The sequence below is a fragment of the Sapajus apella genome, unplaced genomic scaffold (genome assembly GCF_009761245.1).
Source record: "Sapajus apella isolate SASKATOON/1434 unplaced genomic scaffold, GSC_monkey_1.0 scaffold13, whole genome shotgun sequence".
Classification (NCBI taxonomy): domain Eukaryota; kingdom Metazoa; phylum Chordata; class Mammalia; order Primates; family Cebidae; genus Sapajus; species Sapajus apella.
The window spans coordinates 21,605,042-21,627,018 of NW_022436953.1; the positions used below are offsets into that span (position 1 = coordinate 21,605,042).

Genomic DNA, 21,977 nt, shown 5'->3' on the forward strand with positions numbered 1-21,977 from the left:
TCCCTCCCTAACTTGCAACCCACGATTACCCTAAACTCTAAGCCAGTGGTTCTCAAAGTTTAAGTACTAGACTAGCAGTATCAACATTACCTGAAAACTTGTTAGAAATGCAAATTCTGTGAAAAATGCAGGGCTGGGGACCCAGCAATCCATATGATTCTAATGTTTGCTAAAATATATGTCAACTGTGTCCTCATTCTTAAAACTACCCACTATCTCCTCCAGTTGGCCCTTAATCACAGTGTTCCTGAAGTTTCTGATTAGCATATTTTTCTTCTTACTTTTCACCCTCCCCAGTAATCTACTCTGTCCTGGAACTTCAATAACTTTTTATGAGCTGATTTAGCTCTCTAAATAATTCAAAACATCTGACTTCTCCCCATACCAGTACCCACATCTCCGGCTACTTGCTAATCATCTTCATAGTGAAGGCCTCCAAAGGCAAGGTGTTCAATTTCATGATGTCTGTAACAAGCCCTTGCTGCCCTGCTTCTCCTCCTCCTTAGTCACCCTTGACAGAATCCTCAGTTATCTTCAATGCTTCTAACCCCTTGCTCCTATCTGAACTCTATTTTGGCAAAAAGTCTCTCATTTCTTCCTTCTGTGTTTCCTCAGGGGCATGTGATCCCTTATTTGGAATATTATAACCATCTCCAAACATGCCTTCTCTTTCTGAAACAGGTATCATGTCATCACCCAGCTTAAAGCACTTACTTCATATCTCCCTTTGAATAACATCCCACTCCCTTCATAGTGGGGTCCCTAAATGCTTTCTCAGCCCCATCTTCAGCAACACTATGCTTTTTCATCTGTGATCACATTTACCATTTTCTTTATTTTCCCTGTGCAACTGACATGCTTCTCTTTGAAAATTATTAATCATCCCTTTAGGCTCACATCAAATGTTACCTTCTGTATCTATGCAGAGTCCCTCAGCCCTACATACCTATGACCCTATCACCCTCCCCAAACCCCACACCAGGCTCTCCACTCTGTGCTGTTGCTGTATCTGTCCCTTCATCACTTACTTGTATGACACACTACAGTGAGTTGTGTATTCTCCTCTCTTGGGTCCTATACTCAGTGGGAGCAGACTGTGCGTCACTGGCTTGGTGTGTCCCAGGATCCAGCCCAGTTCCTTCTACATAGAAGACACTCTTTCATTCTTTGCTACTGAGTTGATATTCACATTGCAGTCATCCATGTTTGCATTCACACTGAAAGGACCCCTCAAACTGGGAACATTTACTATATACCAACTACTCTGAGAAGCATCCAAGAGTATTCACAACAGCAATATTGAAGTAATAATGTCCCTATGGTTAAAACAGAGTTACATGTATTGTATTCATTTATATAAAAATCTATCCTGGTACTAGAGTATATATTCCTCAAGGGCATGGAGAGTATCTTCTCCATCTTGGGCTCCCAGAGCTTAAACTAGTACCTGCGACTACAGCTTTATTATTTAATTTATATTGAAAATAGTTATTTTCTTTAAAAAATGTAAATACAATAGCCTGACTTTCCTGTGCAGAATATTAGGCATTGCCTCAAATGCCACTGACACATATTTGTATGTGCCAAAATGTATTTGAATAAAACATTAATATCAAACTACAATTTTCCTTGCACTACAAATTCTTGCACAGCCTGATACCTCAACTCAGACCTTAGCCAATCTCATGCAAGGAAGCAGTCAACCTAGACCTGCTCCAACCTTTCATCTCAGCAACCTGGTCAGTAACAGCATCCACTCTTAAGCCTGTCCATTCCCCCAGCCATTCAGAACAGCATCTAAAGGTGATAGCATATTACAGTAGAAAGAGCACAGGACTAGAAGACAGGAAATGTGATCAAAGCTCTGGGTAAATGACATACTTGACTCATAGCCTCATTTTCCTCAAAGCTAATAGAAGACTGGCTTGAATGAGTAACCCTTCTAGAAACAAAAATCCTAGGTTTCTATCACATTTTCAACTTTGTCTTTAGCCCTTTTCTCTCTCTCTTCCTGGCAATTTATTGAAATAGAATGCAACAGCTTCTTTTAGCTCTAAAACACTCCTGGTTCCATGTACACTCAAGCTTTGTGTCCATAAAAACATATTAATATTCCAAATATACTCAAAACACTCAGTAAAACATTCCCATCTCCTTAAAGACTATAAGTTCCCAGTAGCTAACAAAGAGCACAGCTGGCAGGGTCAGACCTAGGATCAAAGACTAGCTCCTCTACTTATGAACTAAGCAACCCTGAGTGAGTTTCTAAACTTCTGTGGGTTGCTGTTATCTCACATGTAATAAAATGAGAATAAAACCACATTCTCTGCAAGATTATGATGAGTCAAAGAAAATGTACATAAAATACCTAGACACATTTTTAGAATATGGTAGTCACTCAATAAATAATAAGCTGCTCCTATTATTAAACCTAAATATCAGGATACCATTAGTGCAAAAGAGAAGGCTTATCTCTAGAAGGCTACAGACTTTATCATAGTTCTTCAAGAGCTCAGATCCAAGCACAAGAGCCAAGCATTCAACTTTGTCAGTAAGCAGTCTCATGAAATAGAGTCTGAGTATTAAGGCTTTTTGAAAAGTTTTAAGCTGGACTCAAGAGTAGCCTTTATTTGACTTTATCTAGGATGTCTTCCATACCATAGGAGTGGCAGGAGGCACAAAGGAGCTATTGACAGCCTGCAGTGCCTTGGTGTGCTTCTAAATTGCCTTTTGGCTAGAATCAAAACATAATTTAAGATATATCTCAACACAGACGAACCTAGGAATGACAATTTGGCCACAGGTAAAAAATTCATCTAAAGGAAGTATCGAACCCATAAGGCAGCAATTGCCAATTATTAAAGTTTTACTATAGATGCCAAGAAGATAGGACTACAAATATCTAAGAAATGTATGGGTACTTGGTTTAACGTTATGGGCTAATGTCTATATGTGCATATGTAGAATAACTTTTATATGTGATTAAAGCTTTTAAAGTCAAACTATACCACAATATATTTCTATGAAAATTCTGCTACTAAATATTTATTTGAATAATATACTCATTTTTTAAAGCTTAATACAAATGAATTATCCACTAAAGTTTGTTTTACTGAACTTACATATCTAGAAAAAAATGAGGCAATCTCTTCATAAAGAAGGGCAGTATGTGCGGGGGAGAAGAGGTACCTTCATATATAAATGTAAATCATGTACTTATTTATTTATGATTTTGTTAACTTTATATATAAAAATCATACCCACTTAAAATCACTTGAGTCAGCTGGGCATTGTGGCTCATGCCTGTAATCCGAGCACTTTGGTAGGCCGAGGTGGGTGGATCATGAGGTCAGGAGCTTGAGACCAGCCTGGCCAATACCGTAAAACCCCATCTCTACTAACAATACAAAAATTTTCCGGGCCTGGTAGCATGCACCTGTAGTCCCAGCTACTTGGGAGGCTGAGGCAGGAGAATCGTTTGAAGCCGGGAGCCAGAGGTAGCAGAGCCAAGACTGTACCAGTGCACTCCAGCCTGGGTGACAGAGCAAGACTGTCTCAAAAAAAAAAAAAAAAAAAAAAAAAAAAAAACCCGAAATCAAATGAGTCAGGTAAAAAAAATAAAACCAGGTTCAGAAAAATCTAGATTTGGGACCAAATGACTTGGGTTTAAAGTCTCACTTCACTTCTCACCTGGTTTATTTTCTTAGGCAAATTATGCTGAGCATCAGTTTCTTTATCTGTATTATGAGAATAACACTGGACCTATCAATCCACCCCACAGGAATCACACAGGAAAGAAGAGGGAATGCTTTGTAACTGATACCAGGTGACAACACTCCCCATACCTCTCCCGCCACACCCCTAAACCTCCCTTTCCTATACCTCCTCCCTCCACATCCATATACCCTCCCTCCACCCAATCAAGGAAGCCAGCCTTTTAACTGGTCTATGTAGTGGAGAACCATGGAACAGTCTGTTTGGAGAAAGCACTCTGCTAAAAAAAAAAAAAATTTTTTTCAAAAAAGCCACACTACACAAATACCAGTTTCCTCTCATAAACAACTTGAAAAATTCATCAAAGACACTGTACAATTACTCTAACATTTAATAACCACTGGTTTTTCATGCCAAAAAGTATCCATTAGGTATACATAAAATTACTTCAATAATGACTGCTGACTAATCAAACTGACTCAACTAAAGAATACTTGAGACATTTATAGTGAAATTAACAAGTGAAATTTATTCTAAAGAAATTCCCACAGATTCAGAATAATTATGTTATGATTACAGAATTACGAGTAAGTCCCAGGACTGCTGCCAGAAACACAATTATAGCTGTATTTAATACAAAGAACACTTTAAAACAGCTTTGGATATTAGGAAGATTATGTTTAAAAAATACAAGCCTCTGCATTGTCTGAGAGGCAGGTGACAGCGGTGCCGTAAACAGACATTCTTGGTTGAGCAACAGTTTCAGCTTGGCAGTGTTCCAAAAAACAAAAAAGAAAAGGGGAAAAAAAGACTGCACGATAGACACAAGATTAAGAAGTTTGTTTTACCATTTTAGAGGGCTGAGTGAATACAAAATAAGAAAGTTCTCTCAGCTATTTTAACAGATCAGCTTCCGCTGCAGAGAAACAAAACAGTGGATGGAAATTCACGCTAGTTTTGTTCTAACTGCATCACAGATTTTCATGACCATCTCTAAATTTCATGAGCAGTTGCCACTATGTGCTGGACTTAAATTTAGTCCTAGTTTTTATCTCAGCATCTCCAATGTGGATATTTTTTCAAGTTTATTTACTCTGTTGGATTCACAGTAGAAACTTCAGCAGACAGCCAAAGGAGTGCCATGTAAACCAATGATCCCAAACCAAAGAATGAGAGGGAACCTGGGGGCCTGCAATGATACCAAACTACCAAGAGAACATGAAAGAATCTGGCTGCACTAAGTCCTTCATTTCCTCTTGTGTTTGTGTTTATCTGTGAAATATTAAATGCGAGAAAAATCCTGGACAGATAGAAGCCTAGCCAGCTAAGTCTCTTTGTTTAGAAAACTGCCATAACTTCCTTAGCCAGATGTCATTTATATGGATGAATAACCACCATTAGGAAAAACCAAACTTATAAAACAGATCAATGGGCAATTACAAAAGGACTTATAGCAGACTCCCTTAAACAGAGACCTCATTTTCAAAAGTGTTTGGGTTGTGATATTCTTCTAGAACACATTTAATGCATAATGTGAAATAGAACACTGGTTCCTAAAATTGAGTTGTTTAATTTTGTGCAAAGAATCCTGGTAACCTGTATGAAAGTAACTTCATACAAATTCCAAATCCTAAACAATGAATAAGAGTAAGCCTGGTGTCTAGCAGGTATCAAGAAGGTACAATTTATATGTAGGATAATAAAATTTTAATAAAGATAGACTGTAAAAACAAATCTCTAAGTCTGAACTTTTTAGAGTAGCTAGGAAGTTCATTTCGTGGCTTTAATTTCACTAAGAAATAATTTAAACATTGTAATGCCAATATAGTTATGAGAAAACATAACAAATACTGTAAACAGGTGAAAATCAAAGACCATCTAATTCACAAGTAAAATTAAAAAAAAAATTTCCTAATAGCATCAATCTTTGACCATTCTTTCCCTCAAAAGAACAATCCATCCAGCAACTGGAACTCTATGACAGGTCTGCCAGAGATAATACACAAACCCGAGCTGCCAGCATGGTCCTCCTCTTCCATAATGCCTTAGAACACATTTGGTACAGTCAAGAGCATCCCCCACCACATAGCCACTGCTCTCAGCTCATCGGCATCACAAGAGAATGGCAATTACACTTGCAAACGGTTAACACCCCTTCTGCATTGAGCCTAGGAAACTGAGACTGGTGTCATGAAACTTGCTTTCTAGTTTCAACTGTACCAGTGATTTTTCTTTGCAAGAAATTTAGCGTTTCCGCACCTGCTTGAACACTTGTAAAAAGGAGATTGCTCAGCAGCAATAATTAGTTGAGGCAGAAAGAGTTTCTGGTTCCAATTCCCCAGCGTTCCAGGGACTGTTTTTGGATGATAAGAAACTTTGGCAAAGTTGGAATCAAAAAATTCACATGCAATATTCTGTTTTGCCCGTTCCTAAACGTGTGCACCCTCAATGACACAGTACCGTGCAATGATGGATTTAAAATCAGAGGTACTTTGGAAGAAACACTGATGGATCAGAAAATGACAAAGGTCTCTAGGTACACACAACAGTCTACAGAAATGATCCATGAAAGAGGCATCTGTCTACTACACACAGGATACAATATACTTGGGTTTCAACCAGCCCCTGTGCCTCCAGCTCTACCACTGAGCACTTGATTTTTATGCTCCAACATTTCCCTGTGTGAATGTCAACATTTCCCTGAGTGAATATGTGAGTTACTCATTCATACCAGCCTTTACAACGTATTAGTATGTCTAGAAACTGACAACTCCAAATGTGCATCTCAAGGTCAGACTCTCCCCTGAATTCCTACCTCCTTATACTAACCATCTACTCTGCTCCTGCTTCCCAGTAACACTCAAGTCCCAAACTGAACTTTGGCTAGGACCCACTCTCAATCCTTTCCCCTCCCCAAATTTCTCTTTGTAACATCACTATTCACATCATTGCTTAAGCCAAAGCTTTGAACGGGTCTCTCTCCTTCCATATGACCCAAACCCTCCCTAGCACCTCTCAAGCAATCCAGGGGCAAATATCATCAATTTTACTTCTACAATATGCCTCAAATCCGTCCATTTTCCTTCTTCAGCAGAATCATTCTGGTTCAGTCCATCATCATCTTATGCCTAGAAGTCTCTTATCTGTTCTGCTCCAATCTATTTTTGCTGTCTCACAATCAATTCACTAAGTAACAGCCACACGAATCTTTTTAACATAGATCATGTCATTCTCTTGACTTAAAAGCCTTTTTGACTCCCAATTGCGTTGTGAATAAAACCCATTTCCTTACCATGCCCTTTGAGGTCCTACACAATTTGATCACTGCCTGCCTGCCTCTCTAATCGTATCATGGGCTACCCTCCTCCTTGCTGACCCCATTCCAGCCAAGCTGGCCTTCCTACACTTAGTGGAATGTCCTAGGACGACTCTTCCCTAGGATCTTTACTGATGCCTCTGTGCTAGCATTCTTTATATAGACAGATTTTTCCATCCTTCAGGTCTCGGTGACATGGCACCTTCTGTGAAAGGCTTTCCTTGACCATCCATGCTAAAGTGCAACCCCATTTTAATGTTTTCACAATGACCTGTTCTGTTAACAGTTTTTTAATAACTATATATTTACTTATTTAGCAGTGTTTTGGGTACATAGTAGGCATCCTAACTTTTTAGCTGAATGAATTAATGAGGACAAGTGCTCTAGGCAAGGCTAATCACAGACGTATCCTTCTAGCTGGTATAAGATGCAATAACAAAAATCTTACCTTCTCAACTTTTTTCCTTTTAACAGGAGGGTCAAATCTATCATTGACTCCAAAATACTGTGTAAGCTCCTTCCACTGGGTTTCATTTGAGGATTGTTCACTAAAAGAAGATAGTAAGTTTTGTTTTACACAATATAGACTATCTTTTATTTTTACTGTTTTTAATTGGTTACTACAATTACTAGTTCATATATTCAATTACTATCAGAGACAATTAGTTCAACAATTTCTACAATGGCCTAAAATAATAACTACTTTAAATTCTACCTACCTATGAGATTCTTTCTCATTCTTCAATTTATCTGAAAAGAATTCACAGTGTCAATACCTAACTCCAGCAATTTCAAAATCATATTTTTAAAAAATTGTGGAACTCAGTCACAAGTTAGCATTAGCATGACTAACAACCTGAATTAAAACAAAACACCTTTTCTGGAGCGTTTTCTTTTTTTCCCTCTGAATCTTGAGGTTGTGTTTTTCTGTTCAGAATGTTTTTTATGCAATTCTTGAAATTTCTATGTAAAAGAAAAAAAATATTGAGAAGCAAATAAACATTCCAGGAAAACATGCATTTAAAAAGTAACACATTAAGTAATAAAACAATTATATTCTGGCATGTATAAAGACACCAATTTAATGACGGTAGTCAGTTCTTGAGATGCTCTATTCTCTGAGATTCACAACCTGAGTTTTGATACTCACTTGTTTTGAAATAAGTCATTTGATAATTTGAGAGTGAAACTCACGCACATAACAAAAAAGATAAATAAAACATAAAATAAAGACAGAAACTCCTCATGCTCCGCACTAGGCAAACAGCTAATCCCATATAGTGGTTTGAGTTTTTTTTTTTTCCCTTTTGTCTTTCTATGAAAAACAAAATAAAGTATCTAAGTGGCCAATGCCTCAGAGAATAGCAAAAGCATCCTGAGTCCATCTCCCACCCTGTTAAGTCCCAAGAAAACACACACATTCTGACCAGGGCAGAGATCCACAAAGGGCTGTGTACACACACATACAGGCTTTAGCAAGAGCATTTCAGAGAAAACCTACATTCCACATATCTATGGGAATTCCAGAAGGACACTCTTCATAGGCATTTACATTTGACTCCATTTCAGTTTTTGGTTCATCTGTTGAAAAATCTGTGATTTCTGTTTTACTGATGCTCCCATCCTCTTTATCTTCCTGTAAGTTAAGTCCAGAGTTCTCCAATGTAGCTTCATCTTCAGAGTTGGACTCAACATCACTTTCATTTAGGCCAGGAGGTAGCAGCCCACTCCACATCTTTTCTTCTATGAGGAAAAAGATTAATTTATTATTAATTATTAGGCTCCTGGAATGTCTTGTAATGGTCTTAAAAGATTAATAATTTTAAGACCATTACAAGACATTCCAGGAGCCTAATAATTACAACAATGGCTTGGGAACAGTCCATCTAAACTTTTCTTTTTTAATCTAAAATGTCATAGGATGGACCTGTTATATTAAAATGATTAAAATCTTCACTTGTGTAAGTAAAAAAAAAGTTTAGAAGTTTAAAAGCTGTTTAAACAAGTTTGTTACAACATACACCTACAGGTAAAGAAAATAGGACCCTAATTCTCTAATATGAGTAGTTCTGTCTACAAAAAACCATAAAATTCAGTAAAGCATTGCTCAAGAATGTTAAAAGCCTAACAACATACTTTGCAAGCAATTTAAGATTAAAATACCATATTTCAAGCTATTCCAATTAGAGAATAAAGTTGCATGTTTCACCTATATTTAATGCACAAAGCTTTCAGAGGGTGTATTGTCTAAGAAGCAGGAAAATAACTAAAGGAAAAATGTTAAGCTATGTAAGTAGTTTGAGGCAGGTATGGTAATAAAAAGGATATCCTAATTTTCAGTTTAGTACTGTTTGCTAAAATAATATTAAATGAAATATAATCCTAACAATTTAACAAAAATGTACAGCTTTTTAAAATAACAATACTATATTTGGGAAGCTAACGGTAAAGTTCAAGGTAAAATTTAGCAATAGCTATACAGTCCATTGGTAGAGAGAACCATTAAGTTTTAAAAAAATGACTTAAAATAGCAGAATTGTAATCATTTCCTAAAATTATAATACTTGAGTACATATTCACTATTGATCTCCATGGCACAGTCTATTAGCACATATACTGAGCCTAAACCAGTTCCTTCAAAAGATGCCTAAATAGAGAAGTCAGTTGTACTGCTCACGATTTATTATCAATCTGAAGTAATGAAATGGAAGGATGGAAATTTGTTTTGCAGTTTTCTGTCCCATATTGTGATCAACCTGGTTAAAAAAAAATTACCATTCTCTCTGAGACAAACGCATTGGGGATTTTGCAATAACAGATTTCTGTTACCTTTTAAAGACCTCCTCCCAAGTCCAAAGAATCAGATCTTACTTTTTGTGGTTTTGGTCCAGCTCATCAGTTGGGGGCTCTCTGAAATATCCTCACCAAATGTTCTGTTGGCTTTTTATGAGGAAGGACTCTGGCATCTAACTGCTCCAACTAGAATCTTGACTCTGCCACTACTAGTGGTATGAGGAAATCATTTAACATCTCTGAACCTCAATTTCTTTATCTGTAACACAAGGATAATTATACTGCTTATAGGGTTACTCTGAGGATTAAATGAGATAAGCCCCTCAACACAGTGTTTAGGAGGTCCTAGGGGCTCAATAAATGTTAAGTTCTCTTTGGTATTATTATTTCTGTGCCCATGTATTACATTTTTATCACTTCTATCATGGGTGACAGGGTTCATAAGATAGTTTTGAAGTTTCTAAAACTTGTGGTGCACTCACTTAGCAACTGATGCAATCATTTGCTTCCTTGATATTCACAGTATGATGTGAAGTATCTATAACAAATGTTAGTGTTTCATTTTCTGAATGGAGCAATAAAATGAGAGGCAAATTACCAGGAAGATAATGGTAACCTTAAGCTCCAAGGTTCTTTATTTGCACAGGTCCTTCCAAAGCACTGTACCTAGTTTCTATTCAGAAATTGCATTTCTTTTTTAAAAGAAGAGACCCGAAGTTACATAAGCTCCAGGCCCCATAAAACCCAGATATAGCCCTAAACCTGTCTGTGGATTTTTAAAGTTGGAGCAGAAGTACTCTTGAGATATTCTGATACCACAAAAGACATCATGTAAAATATGCCAATATTGAAAAACAGATGTCATGCTATTAATAAAAAAAGATTTCTCCTGTTCTGAGAGCAAGGGGAAGAAAGCAGTAATAAGTTACAGTATGACTTGGTCATGGGCATACAGTATACCTTTACGCTCATTATCATTTAAGGACTTAGTAAGAAATTTCTTAGCATCACTGGGATCTATATTAGAAATAACTGTTTCCCTTCCTGTCCATAAAATCTTTTACATGCCCACCTGTGTCCCAGACACTCTTCAAGACCATGGGGAAAGAAGTATATAAAACAGGCAAAAATCTCTAGCCTCATGAAATGACATCTGCACACATGGCAAGATTCTGTTGAATTTTTGAGTCAAGTATTCCTTGGCCTGGACTTCAGATGTGACTGCTCATGAAAAGCATATGCCTCTCCAATGGGCAGTGCACAGGTCTTCCACTAAACCACTGTTTTAGCATCTCTGCAGGGTGACAGTCTATGCTCTGGACACCCAAACATGCTTCCCTCTGGGGAGCAGTCTCAGTTGCCCTGAAGAAGGCATGCTTTTTGCTGTTGTTGTTGCTCATCAGCCTTCAAGTAGTTATGAATTTTTATAGCTTTTAAAATTTTCTCAAAATTACATATTTTTAGCTCCTGCTGATGTGGCATTAAAATCTGTCCTCAATATGGCATCTGCCTGGTATCATAATTTCTCGAGTATACCCAAAGGAAAAAGATTAAAATAACTCAAAAAAAAAAAAAAATGGAATCCACCAGTAAATCCAGGCAAAATTCAAATCAGGTATGTTTCTGAACTCCACTCTTGAAAATCTTTAAAGTCATGTGCCACTTTTTTCCCACAACCCTCAAAAAAAAAAAAAAAAAAAAAAAACAAGGAAGACTCAGCAGTCACTGATAAACACGGGTAACTGCTGCCACTCACTGCGGAGCCTGCAAAACGGAGTTGCCTGTGTAAGCAGCAGCCCAATTACAGATCAGCCAATATGGAGTGGCTGCTTAGTGACTTTTGCTTTGGACTCATGTTTGAAAACAGTCTTTCTATTCATAGCATATACTTGTCACTCACAAAGTTTCCAACTGGCACCATGTTAGGTGTCCTGTAATTCCTGTTTTGGCTGCTGTGGAAGATGATTCTCTATTTCTTTGAAGTGTCTCTTACTCATGCCTTTCAGATTACAGTTCTTTATTTTAAAGCAGATAATCCCAAATTACCCTTTAACTGTGAAAATTCACTCAGCCAGTCTCAGGAGACGTGGAATACCAGAGAAACAGAAACTTAATTTTTTTAGTATAGATTATAGCCAAGTCCATATAACAGCCAATGTATTAAATCATAAGTTTTCTTTTCTTTTTTTACCTTGCAACCAAATAATTTTCAATATAATTATTTTAGCCCTAAGGAAAATGTAAGTGACTCAGGATCCTTTGTCTTTCTATGGTTTTGTATACCACCTTCTTCATTTTATACACCCTCCACCTCTAGAGTTAAGATTTATTCGATCCCACAATTATTTTCAAAGACATTCTATGTGTACCATGCAGAACATACCTTTAGTCCTGGGCTGACACAATTTGACATGAACTGAAAATATTTATATACTGTCCTAGTCTGAATAACTAGGTTTTTTTCTTTTTTTTTTTGCCCTTGAAAATCACCCATTGTCATTATTTAGCATAGTTGGTCAGGTAACAATGAATCGAAAACAGGATACAGTTCAGTAGGTCCTAATCTAAGTAAGAATACAGTAACAGGGGTCTCTAAGCTAATTTCAAAAAGCTCAAACTTTTATTTTTTCCCTCAGTGAGACAGTACCATTTGCCTTTATGGGAAAAGACAAATTCAGTGAAGCATTATTCTTCACCACATGTTAATCAGAGGTTCACTGGTAGTTATAGGCCTGGTTTTTATCAGAAAAACCATTCATAAATATGGTTTAGTAGACACAATCTTTCAAAATACAGCATCCAGGGAGAAATCAAATTATAATAAAAACTGTTCTAGATTGTGCACTGGTTATAGGGGAAAACGGTCTTCAATGTCGGAAGATGGTTTCTAGTCCTGAACAACATAATTAGGAGAAAGCCACTGCATTTGTCTGGGCCTCCATTCTTAAGCTACAAAATGAAGGTTTGCTCAAATGATCTCTGAGATGTCTTACAACTGTAAAAATGTCTCTTTATGATTTTGATGTTATAAGTGCCCTAAATGCCCAGTGTCACCTCATTCCTGGATGTCACATTCCATTCTCTCCAGGACTGCAATCCTGATTGGAGCCCAGTATCCCAGTAGGTAAGATTTCTCTCCTTTACCTAGGAACTCAGGCAAGAGGATGTTTTCAGAGAGACACTACACTTCAGGACACTGAGAAGGGGAAGAAACCCTAGTTACAAATGGAAACACAAGAACCAGAACGGGGAAACAAAGCAGGTCACTGTTACACATGACATACAAACACTGTGGCAGGCCTTGGTTTACCACTAGTCTTCACAACAACCCTTCCACTGGGAATTCCTATCTATATCCACCCCTCCCCTACTCACCCCGCCCCCAACTTACAGATGGAATAATTCACCTGCCTAATACATTCTGATCCACTTGTTTTACAAAAATTGAGCCCCATGGCTTTAGATTATGAACTTTTAAAGGGCAGAGTTGTAAGTGGGGGCAAGAATTTGAGACTGGGTCTGAGAATGATTTAGCCTACATTTAAAGACTTGTTAAATTTGGTTAAGAAGAATTTTTTTCTATACTTTTTGAGTACAGAAAGCTATGTAAGATGTTATACTAAATTGCATTGCATACATCAAAGTCACAGTCAGAGGTCTGAGCAATAATGTCTATTTTCTGGACAACCAGGCAGTTGCTTTTAACCAAAACCCACAAGATATATTTGAGCAGCTCAATGAGTAAATGTTTTCTGGCTCCTTTCCAGAATTTAAATTCCATTTTCATTGTATAAGGCTGTCTTATTTACCATATTTTGTATTTGATTAGAAATAATCCCAGAAACCTGAACTTGGTCTGATCTAAAATTAATTTCACTTGTATACTAATCATAAGCCATCACAATTATTTAGATTGTTAAATAATTTACATCATAATCAAGTTTCTGTGACTTAAAAATAGTTACTATTTTCAAGTATGCTAACATCAACATTAATGTAAATATCCTATTTACTTTTATGAAATCAATATTCTCCTTTTCTCAAAAAGGGTACAGAAAGGACAACTGAATCACAGGCCTGAGAGCGAATTTAAGTTGACAATCGGCCTATCCAGAAAAACTACTTATTTAGCAAGATTCTGCATGTATGCAACTGTTTTAATTAAAGAGAGTGGTCGCTTACCTGAGGCCTGGAGAAAATTTCCCCAGACCCAAGATCCTGCATGGAAAGACAATAAACCAAGTTAACAGTTCAAAGCTCATTTTAAGTCGATTCCACCGTTAAAATACTTACAAGGCCCAAGACTGCAAGAGGACGGGTCTAGAAGGTACACCTGTTCCTGCAGGGCTGCACAACCCGGAACTCTGCGGGCTTTCTGGCGGCAATGCCACACTCCAATCCCAGAACAGGCAGAATCCCCTCCCGGGCACAGAACTAAGCGCTGCAGATTCCGAATGATGTCTAGCCTGCTGGCATTCTCATTAACTGGAGCTGTTTTCCGGGATACAGCAACTGTAAACACGAGCCTGTTTCCCCAATCGAAAGCCTCCTCACTGTCCTCTCACTTTAACCAGGGTGGGATTGAGAAACTCCCTCCCACTAACAGGCTGGGGAGGACGCTGCGACTCCCCTTCCGAGGAAAGCGGAGGGCGGCCCCGCCGTCAATTCCGCAGGCCCGGACCGGGGGCTTTTCTAGCCTACTCCAGAAGGCTTGGCCAAGGAACTATGAGGCCGCCCATGCCTGCTCCCTCGGCTGCCCGCAAGAGGCCCTCCCGAACTCATCACGCCCGAGCCCAAGCAGCCGGGTAACCAGCCCTCCGTAAGCCGTACTCACCTGTCAGGAAGCGGCAGCCCAGCAGCCATCTTAAGACCCCAGTCAACATCGCGCCTTCTCATTGGCTCCTGTGTCTCAGCCAATGGGCTGGGGCCGTTCTGGCCTTAAGGTCGCTAGGGCAACCGGCCTCGCGGGGTTTCCCTTTTTAGTACGCCCGAAGGAGGTAATTCCTTTCTTTCTTATTTTTTCTCTTTTCTCTTTCTTCGAGCGTTATTTTAAAGACTTTGTTCTTTCTTCATTCCTTGCTGTAGGCGACTGCGTCTAGGCGAGGAAAGGGCTGACACAAATACTGAACTGAGAGTTGATGCCACCGGGAGGGAGACTCTTGGAGAGTGCTTTCTTTTTAGGCCCTTCTGTAAATGTTTTCATTCATTCATCCTTTCCCCTCCCTCTCTTCCGTTTTATATATATATATGTATTTTTTTTTCTTTCTTTCTTCGCCTACTTATTGGGCGCCCACTTTGTGCCAGACACCCTGCCAATCCCTGGTTAGCGGAAAACGGGCAGACTCCTGCTCTCGTGGCGCTTACCATCTGGTGATGGAGTCCAGGTGCTTGATCCAACTTTTTTCTTTTTTGTGGCAGACAGTGTGTTATGCCCTGAAGTGGGTGCTTGGGGAGCATAGAAAATAAGGAAAAAAAAAAATGAACGAGAAAAGTACTGTGAAGAAAATAAAATATCCCGTGTGATAGGGATGGGAATAGGGCTATTTTAGAAATATTTTCATTTTCTGAAATAGTGTTTTATAATAAGAATAAGATTAAGTGTGCCTTTTTGCTAATTTTGTGATGATTGTATAATAAAAGCCTGGGCAACAGAGCCAGGCCCTGTTTCAAAAGCAAAAAAAAAAAAAAGAAAGAAAATACACTAGGCTTCCCTCATCTGTGGCTTCTCTTAGCATAATTTCAATTACCTGGGGTCAACCCAGGTCCAAACACATTAAGTGGAAAATTCCAGAAATGAACAATTCAAATGTTTAATTGCAAGCCCATTCTGGCTGTCCTGATGGAGCCTCCTGCAGTGTGAATCATCGCTTTGTCCTGCATATGTATGTTGTTATGCCACCAGGTTCTTAGTCTCTTAGTAGCCAACTTGGTTATCAGATTGAAAAATTATATATGGGGTTCACCATTATTCCAGGATTCAGGCAGCTATTGGAAGGTATTTCCTGTGGATAAGGAAGGCTACCGTACACATAAAGCCTTTAACATGTTACCTGGCCCACACTAATTTTCAATCTTAGCTTTTTTTTGCTGTTAACATTACCAATAATGTCTTTCTTCAAAGCAGGCTAAACATGTATAAAATTTTGCGTTGCACTCAGTAATATATCTCAGTTTCGCATCAACAGATGGCTAATCCTATTACTTAACTATCCACTACACCATCTCACCTCCAACATCTTCCAGAAGATGCACCAAGTTTAGAGAGCAGTTTTCTATAACCCCAGAATCATAGTAAAACCTGAATCAAGTTTGGATCGATGAGGTCCCTTTTCCTGTTCACAGTCTGTGAGTCTAAAGTAGAAGCAAGGCTGAATGAGTTAAGGATCTGTATAAATCTCTTTTGGCCAAATCTCTTCAGCTTCTCAATAGGATTTTCCTTGAATCCAAATCTTTAAAAAGTTAAACGGTTAACAGAAAGGTGTGCCTGGGAGTGCTGTTGTAACTGCATTAGGCCTCTTAATTGTTCTTCACCTACTCAGGCTGTTATAGCAAAATACTACAGACAGGGTAGCTTAGGCAACAGGAGTTTATTTCTCACAATTCTAGATGCTGGAAAGTCTAAGATCAAGATGCCAGCAAAGTCGGTTTCATTTTGAGGCCTCTTCTCTTGCCTGGTAGGCAGCCACCCGTGCCTTATTGTGCTCCCATCACCTCTTCTTTGTGTGCACAGTTGGGGAAGCTCTCCCTTGTCTCCTCTCTGTATTTAAAAGGACACTAATCCTGTTGGATCAGGGTTCTACCATTCTGACCTTATTTAACCTTAATTACTGCCTTAGAGGCCACATCTCCAAATACAGCCACACCGTGGGTTATGGCGTCAAGATAGGAATTTTAGGGGTGCACAAACATTCAGTTCATAACAATTGCTGATGATGGAAATGTGACCAGAATGGGGAAAGAGATAGCAGAGGGGGAAGAACTGAGGCATGGGGTAGGAAGGAATTAATTTTTGCATGTTTAAGATGATCAGGGGCCAGGCACAGTGGCTCACACATTTAATCTCAGCAGTTTGGGAGGCCGAGGAGGGCAGATCACTTGAGGTCAACAGTTCAGGACCAGCCTGGCCAACATGGTGAAACACCATCTCTAGTAAAAATGCAAAACTTATATTTTGTATAACTATAAGTTTTGGGGCGTGATGGCACACGCCAGTAATCCCAGCTACTCAGTTGGCTGAGGCACGAGAAAGCTTGAACCTGAGAGGCAGAGGTTGCAGTGAGCTGAGATTGCGCCACTGCATTCCAACCTAGACGATAGGAGCAAAACTCCATCTCAAAAAAAAAAAAAAAAAAAAGAGTTGTTTTTTGTTTCTATATATAGCTCATTAAAGGATGCTCACTATTTAGTGCATATATTAATAAATGTAAAGTATAGAGGTGGCATATAATGATAACTACTACAAAGATTTACAAACACCAGATTTCATAGCAAAGGTTTTTGGAAAATCCTACTTCAAAAATATCTAACATTTTAAAATTAAGTTTCTCAATGCTGATTTGAGAATTCTTAACTACCTAATTGTTTATCATATTACTGGATGCCTATAATAAATGTAAATAATAGCTCAGACTTCTCTTCTCTGGTTGTAAGACCTTCAGTTTCTGATTATTGTTTTGTCAGTTTTCTAGGGAAAATGTCAGTCCTTTGATTTATGTTAATCAATAAATTTACCTTCCTTCCAGCAAATTCCTGCCCTGGAAGCCTGCCAAGCCATGCATTTTGTGAATGAAATACTTGTATTTGTGAAATTTCTATGAAACGTAGAATTGTTGGATACCTTTTACTAAATCATAGTGAAATATCTGATGCAGCTAGCGAATTGTGCTTGAATTGTGTTGCATCTGGCACTAATTTCAAGCATGTAGCTTTCATTTAAATTCTCAACCATATCTTTAAAAACACAAAGCAGTTTTTCTTTGCCAAGAAATATTATGGTCTATGAACAGTTTTCCCTTACATTTAATAATTTTTTTAGTGTAGAGATTATAAGTCACACCCATATTATAAAAGATTAATTGTGGAGTCCTTTTTGGTGGCTGCTAAATCTCTGATTGATGAATAATTTCTCAAAATATGATGAAATCCCTTAAATGTTTTTCAGTTGGAAAAGTGAATACAACTTTGTTGAACATATAATAAATGTACTTCTTGGTGAAACTGAGAAAGAGAATATTAATTTCCTTCTATACAAACACTTCTTTTTTGGCATTGAGGGAAGAAAGGTGATTTAGTGACTTAAGCAAAAGAATTGAAACCAGGGAGCTCTGAATTTCGGGACTTGTGTTGATGTTCTTCATGATTAAGGAATGACAATTTCTCTATCTGGATTTTTTTTTTTTTTAGGTGTGCAAACTGAAGCATCTATAAACAATGTTAGTCTTCCAAGAATATGTCGAATAACTGACACTACAATATCAACAGGACTTGACATTTGAGAAAACAAAATTTTTGCGATATAGGATATTGCCAAAGAAAAGCACTTCTTATTTATTGGTCATGGCTAGTACTTCCAGATTTTTCAGGTCTAATAGGTTGTACATAGGGAGAAAGCAGAATAAGGAAGGGAGGCTTATTGAGCGTTTTTGTATGCTAGGCAATTTATATCTAATATCTTATGAGGTAGCTGGTATTGTATCCATTTTATAGCTAAGGAAATTTAAAATTTCAAGAGCTTAAGAAACTTGCCTAGGCCGGGCGCGATGGCTCACGCCTATAATCCCAGCATTTTGGGAGGCCAAGGCGGGTGGATCACAAGGTCAGGAGATCCTGACCAACATGGTGAAACCCTGTCTCTACTAAAAATACAAAAATTAGCTGGGCGCAGTGGCAGGTGCCTGTAATCCTAGCTACTCGGGAGGCTGAGTCAGGAGAATAGCTTGAATCAGGGAGTCGGAGGTTGTGGTGAGCCAAGATCATACCATTACACTCCAGCCTGGCAACAGAGTGGGACTCTGTCTCAAAAAAAAAAAAAGGGAAAAGAAACTTGCCTAATATCACATGCTTAGTAACATGCAGAATCAGGGTGGAGAAGTTTCACTGGACTCAAAAGATCCTGCTGTCTCAACTGTCACATTGCCTCTTTTAAGAAGAGTTTCCTGATAAATGCCAGCATAATGCAATCAATAAAGCATGGATATCATTACTAGCCAGTGGCATGATATACCCACTGGGTACTCATAAAAAGAGAGGTTTCAAGAGCAAAATGTCTTCTCTCTCTCCTTCCCCCTCACAACCTAGTGAGTGATCAGATTCCATCTGAGGAATCCTCTTCAATCTTTCCTGATTCATTATATTGAAGTCTATGTTAATCTGCTTTTCCTAATACCTTCATCTTCCAAAAACATCCCACTGTCTGATAAATTTCTCTGAATGAAGAAATGCATGTAAAGCTTTAATGTAAAGCCTGGTATGTAGTCAGTGGCCAACAGGTATTAGCTTCTTTCCTTTACTTGTAAAAACTAAGAAACCCATAAATGTTCATAGAGTATTAGATTCATCTGTCAATATCTTCATGATCCTTACTGTGTGCCCAATGCTCAGCACTATGCTAGGGGTTGAAGATTCAAAAGAAGAACTGTATAGAGACTGGCCTCAAGAAGTTTATAGTCTGAGACATAATAATGTTTAAACCGTAAGTACTAAAATTGTGAGGTTCATAATGTAAGTATGAACTACGGAAGTCCTAAGAATGGAAAAGTAAGCTAGGTGGAGTTTAGTATATACTATTTCCTTTGCCTTAAATACCTTTCTCTTTTATACCTGTTAAGTATCTTTTCATCCTTCGAAATCCAGAGCAAATATTACCTCCCAAGTTAAATCTTTCCTGGGTCTTGCAGTTCACACCTTTCTTCTCCATGCTTTCATGATAGTCAGTACGTAGCACATGAGGGCTTTCTCAGATTGGTTGTCATGGGTTCATATCCTCTGAGGTTGTGAGCCCCTGCATGATGTGAGTTCCCATTGTCATGTAGTAGGTGCTCAGTAAATGTTTGTGCAGAGGATGGATGGATGGCAGAAGTGAAGATGTCAATGCATGTGATAAAGAGGAATATAAGGAAGGTGGTTTAGGAGCATCATGTGAACAAATGAAGAGGGACAGGAATGTTGTGGTTTAAGAAGATATAAGAAACCAGCTTGCATCAGACTGTGGAGCCTCCGCTAAGGGAAACAGACAAGTTCTAACTTGATAACAGTAGAAGGGATGGCAGGATTCTATCAAGAGAGTGATATAGTGAAGCAGTTGCTCCAGGGAGATTAATGTTACAATCTTATGAATATGAAAGATGGATTTGGAGGGAGTTGAGCCAACATGAAGGGCCCCTGGCTAGAAGGTCATTATGGAAATAATGATTAGCCTGTGGACAAAGACAATGGGAATAGAGGATAAGGGACAATTCTCCTCATCAAATCTAATGTTTTCACCATTCATTCATTCATTCATTCATTCCCTCTCATTCTTGCTTTTATATCTTTCCTCTTATGATTTTTGTTCATGCTTTCCATCCATTCATATTCGGTCTTCAGTTTTATGAATTCAATCCATCCCTTGTGGATACCTTCTTTACTAGAATTTTCATAATACATTAACCTTGCTTGCTTGCTTGCTTGCTTGCTTACTAGCATTTTTGAGACAGAGTCTCACTCTATTGCCCAGGCTGGAGTACAGTGGCGGGTTATCAGCTCACTGCAACCTACACCTCCTGGGTTCGAGCAATTCTCCTGCCTCAGCCTCCCAAGTAGCTGGGATTACAGGCATGTGCCACCACGCCTGACTAATTTTTGTATTTTTAGTAGAGATGGGGTTTAGCCATGTTGGCCAGGCTGGTCTCAAACTCCTGACCTCAGGTGATCTGCCTGTCTAAGCCTCTCAAAGTGCTAGGATTACAGGCATGAGCCACTGTGCCTGGCCTGATTAATCTTTCAAACATCCCCCACAACAAACTATTGTACATCGCTTCTCACTCTCTCTCTACCTTTACCACCACATTCTCAACTTATTCTAAACAACAAATCTGTTTCAGGTGAGTAGTGGTCATGCAGGTGGCCTCCTGGGAGTTCTCTTGGGGGCTAACCCAATACATTTCCCTCTCAGGACAGAGTGAATCTAAAAAGTGCTTTCTGCCTCTCCTTTGATTCCTACATATCACGGAATGAAAATTCCAGGCCAGCTAATGTCCTCCACACAAATACAGGTAGAGGTACACCATCTGGAAACCTCTTTTCCAATTTTAGTTCAGTAACTTTAGAATCTTATTCTCCATCATTTTTTTTTTTTGGCCCACAAAACACCACTACCTATCACACTAATCATATCATAACTGCTAAGCACTAGATCCTGACATGCTTGTGAAGGAAAAGCTGTAAGTTTAAAGTGAAAAAGAAAACGAATTAAAGACTTCACATCTCACTTTGAATGTGGCCAGAAGAGCCCTTCAGAATCTTCCACGGTTTCCACCATCTGAAGTACAAGGCAATCAATTCTTATTCAGTGTTATTATTTAAGTATTTTATGTGTTATGTGTTGCAACGTGGCATTATCCTCTGTGGCCAGGGAATCTAATCACCACTCAGAACACTGTCTCTAATGAAATAACTGTTCTGAATTTCAGATAACTATTTAAAACAAACACCTGAAACCATGCATTTACAATTTGAGGACATCCTGAATGATCTGCCTTACTTTCCTGTACTATGTTCTGTCTTTGAAATGTTGTCAAATTGCTTTCTACATTTTTTTTTTAGATGGAGTCTTGCTGTGCTGCCCAGGCTGGAGTGCAGTGGCATAATCTTGGCTCACTGCAACCTCCACCTCCTGGGTTCAAGCAATTCTCCTGTGTCAGCCTCCTGAATACCTGGGATTACAGGCACATGCTACAATGCCCAGCTAATTTTGTTGTTGTTGTTGTTGTTTGTATTTTTAGTAGAGATGGGTTCCACCATGTTGGCTGTGGCTGGTCTTGATCTCCTGACCTCAAGTGATCCACCCACCTCAGCCTCCCAAAATGCTGGAATTACAGATGTGAGCCACCATGCCCAGCAAATTGCTTTCTATCTATCTTTAAACTTTGAATACATTTACATCATTTAATTTCAG

General features: G+C 38.6%; 1 protein-coding gene and 1 long non-coding RNA gene across 7 annotated transcripts in view; one reads left to right on the plus strand and one right to left on the minus strand.

Moving 5' to 3' along the window:
- The window catches only part of FAM204A (family with sequence similarity 204 member A), a 36,462-nt gene extending 21,719 nt beyond the window's left edge, over positions 1–14,743 (minus strand). The window contains exons 1-6 of one of the 4 annotated variants that reach the window (XM_032281786.1): positions 14,658–14,737; positions 14,117–14,314; positions 8,532–8,773; positions 7,906–7,993; positions 7,750–7,780; positions 7,479–7,578 (exon numbers count right to left, since the gene is read on the minus strand). In XM_032281786.1, coding sequence (XP_032137677.1) covers positions 7,479–7,578; positions 7,750–7,780; positions 7,906–7,993; positions 8,532–8,765 — 453 coding nt within the window. In that variant the 5' untranslated portion in view covers positions 8,766–8,773; positions 14,117–14,314; positions 14,658–14,737. Of the gene's footprint in view, positions 1–7,478; positions 7,579–7,749; positions 7,781–7,905; positions 7,994–8,531; positions 8,774–9,901; positions 11,484–14,116; positions 14,315–14,657 lie in introns of those variants that run through there. The other 3 variants (XM_032281785.1, XM_032281783.1, XM_032281784.1) reach the window with 3 other exon arrangements.
- The window catches only part of LOC116554007, a 90,506-nt gene continuing 83,270 nt past the window's right edge, over positions 14,742–21,977 (plus strand). For 2 of the 3 annotated variants that reach the window (XR_004270008.1, XR_004270007.1), the window contains exon 1: positions 14,743–14,820. This is a non-coding gene — a long non-coding RNA (uncharacterized LOC116554007). Of the gene's footprint in view, positions 14,821–21,977 lie in introns of all 3 variants that reach the window. The other variant, XR_004270006.1, reaches the window with a different exon arrangement.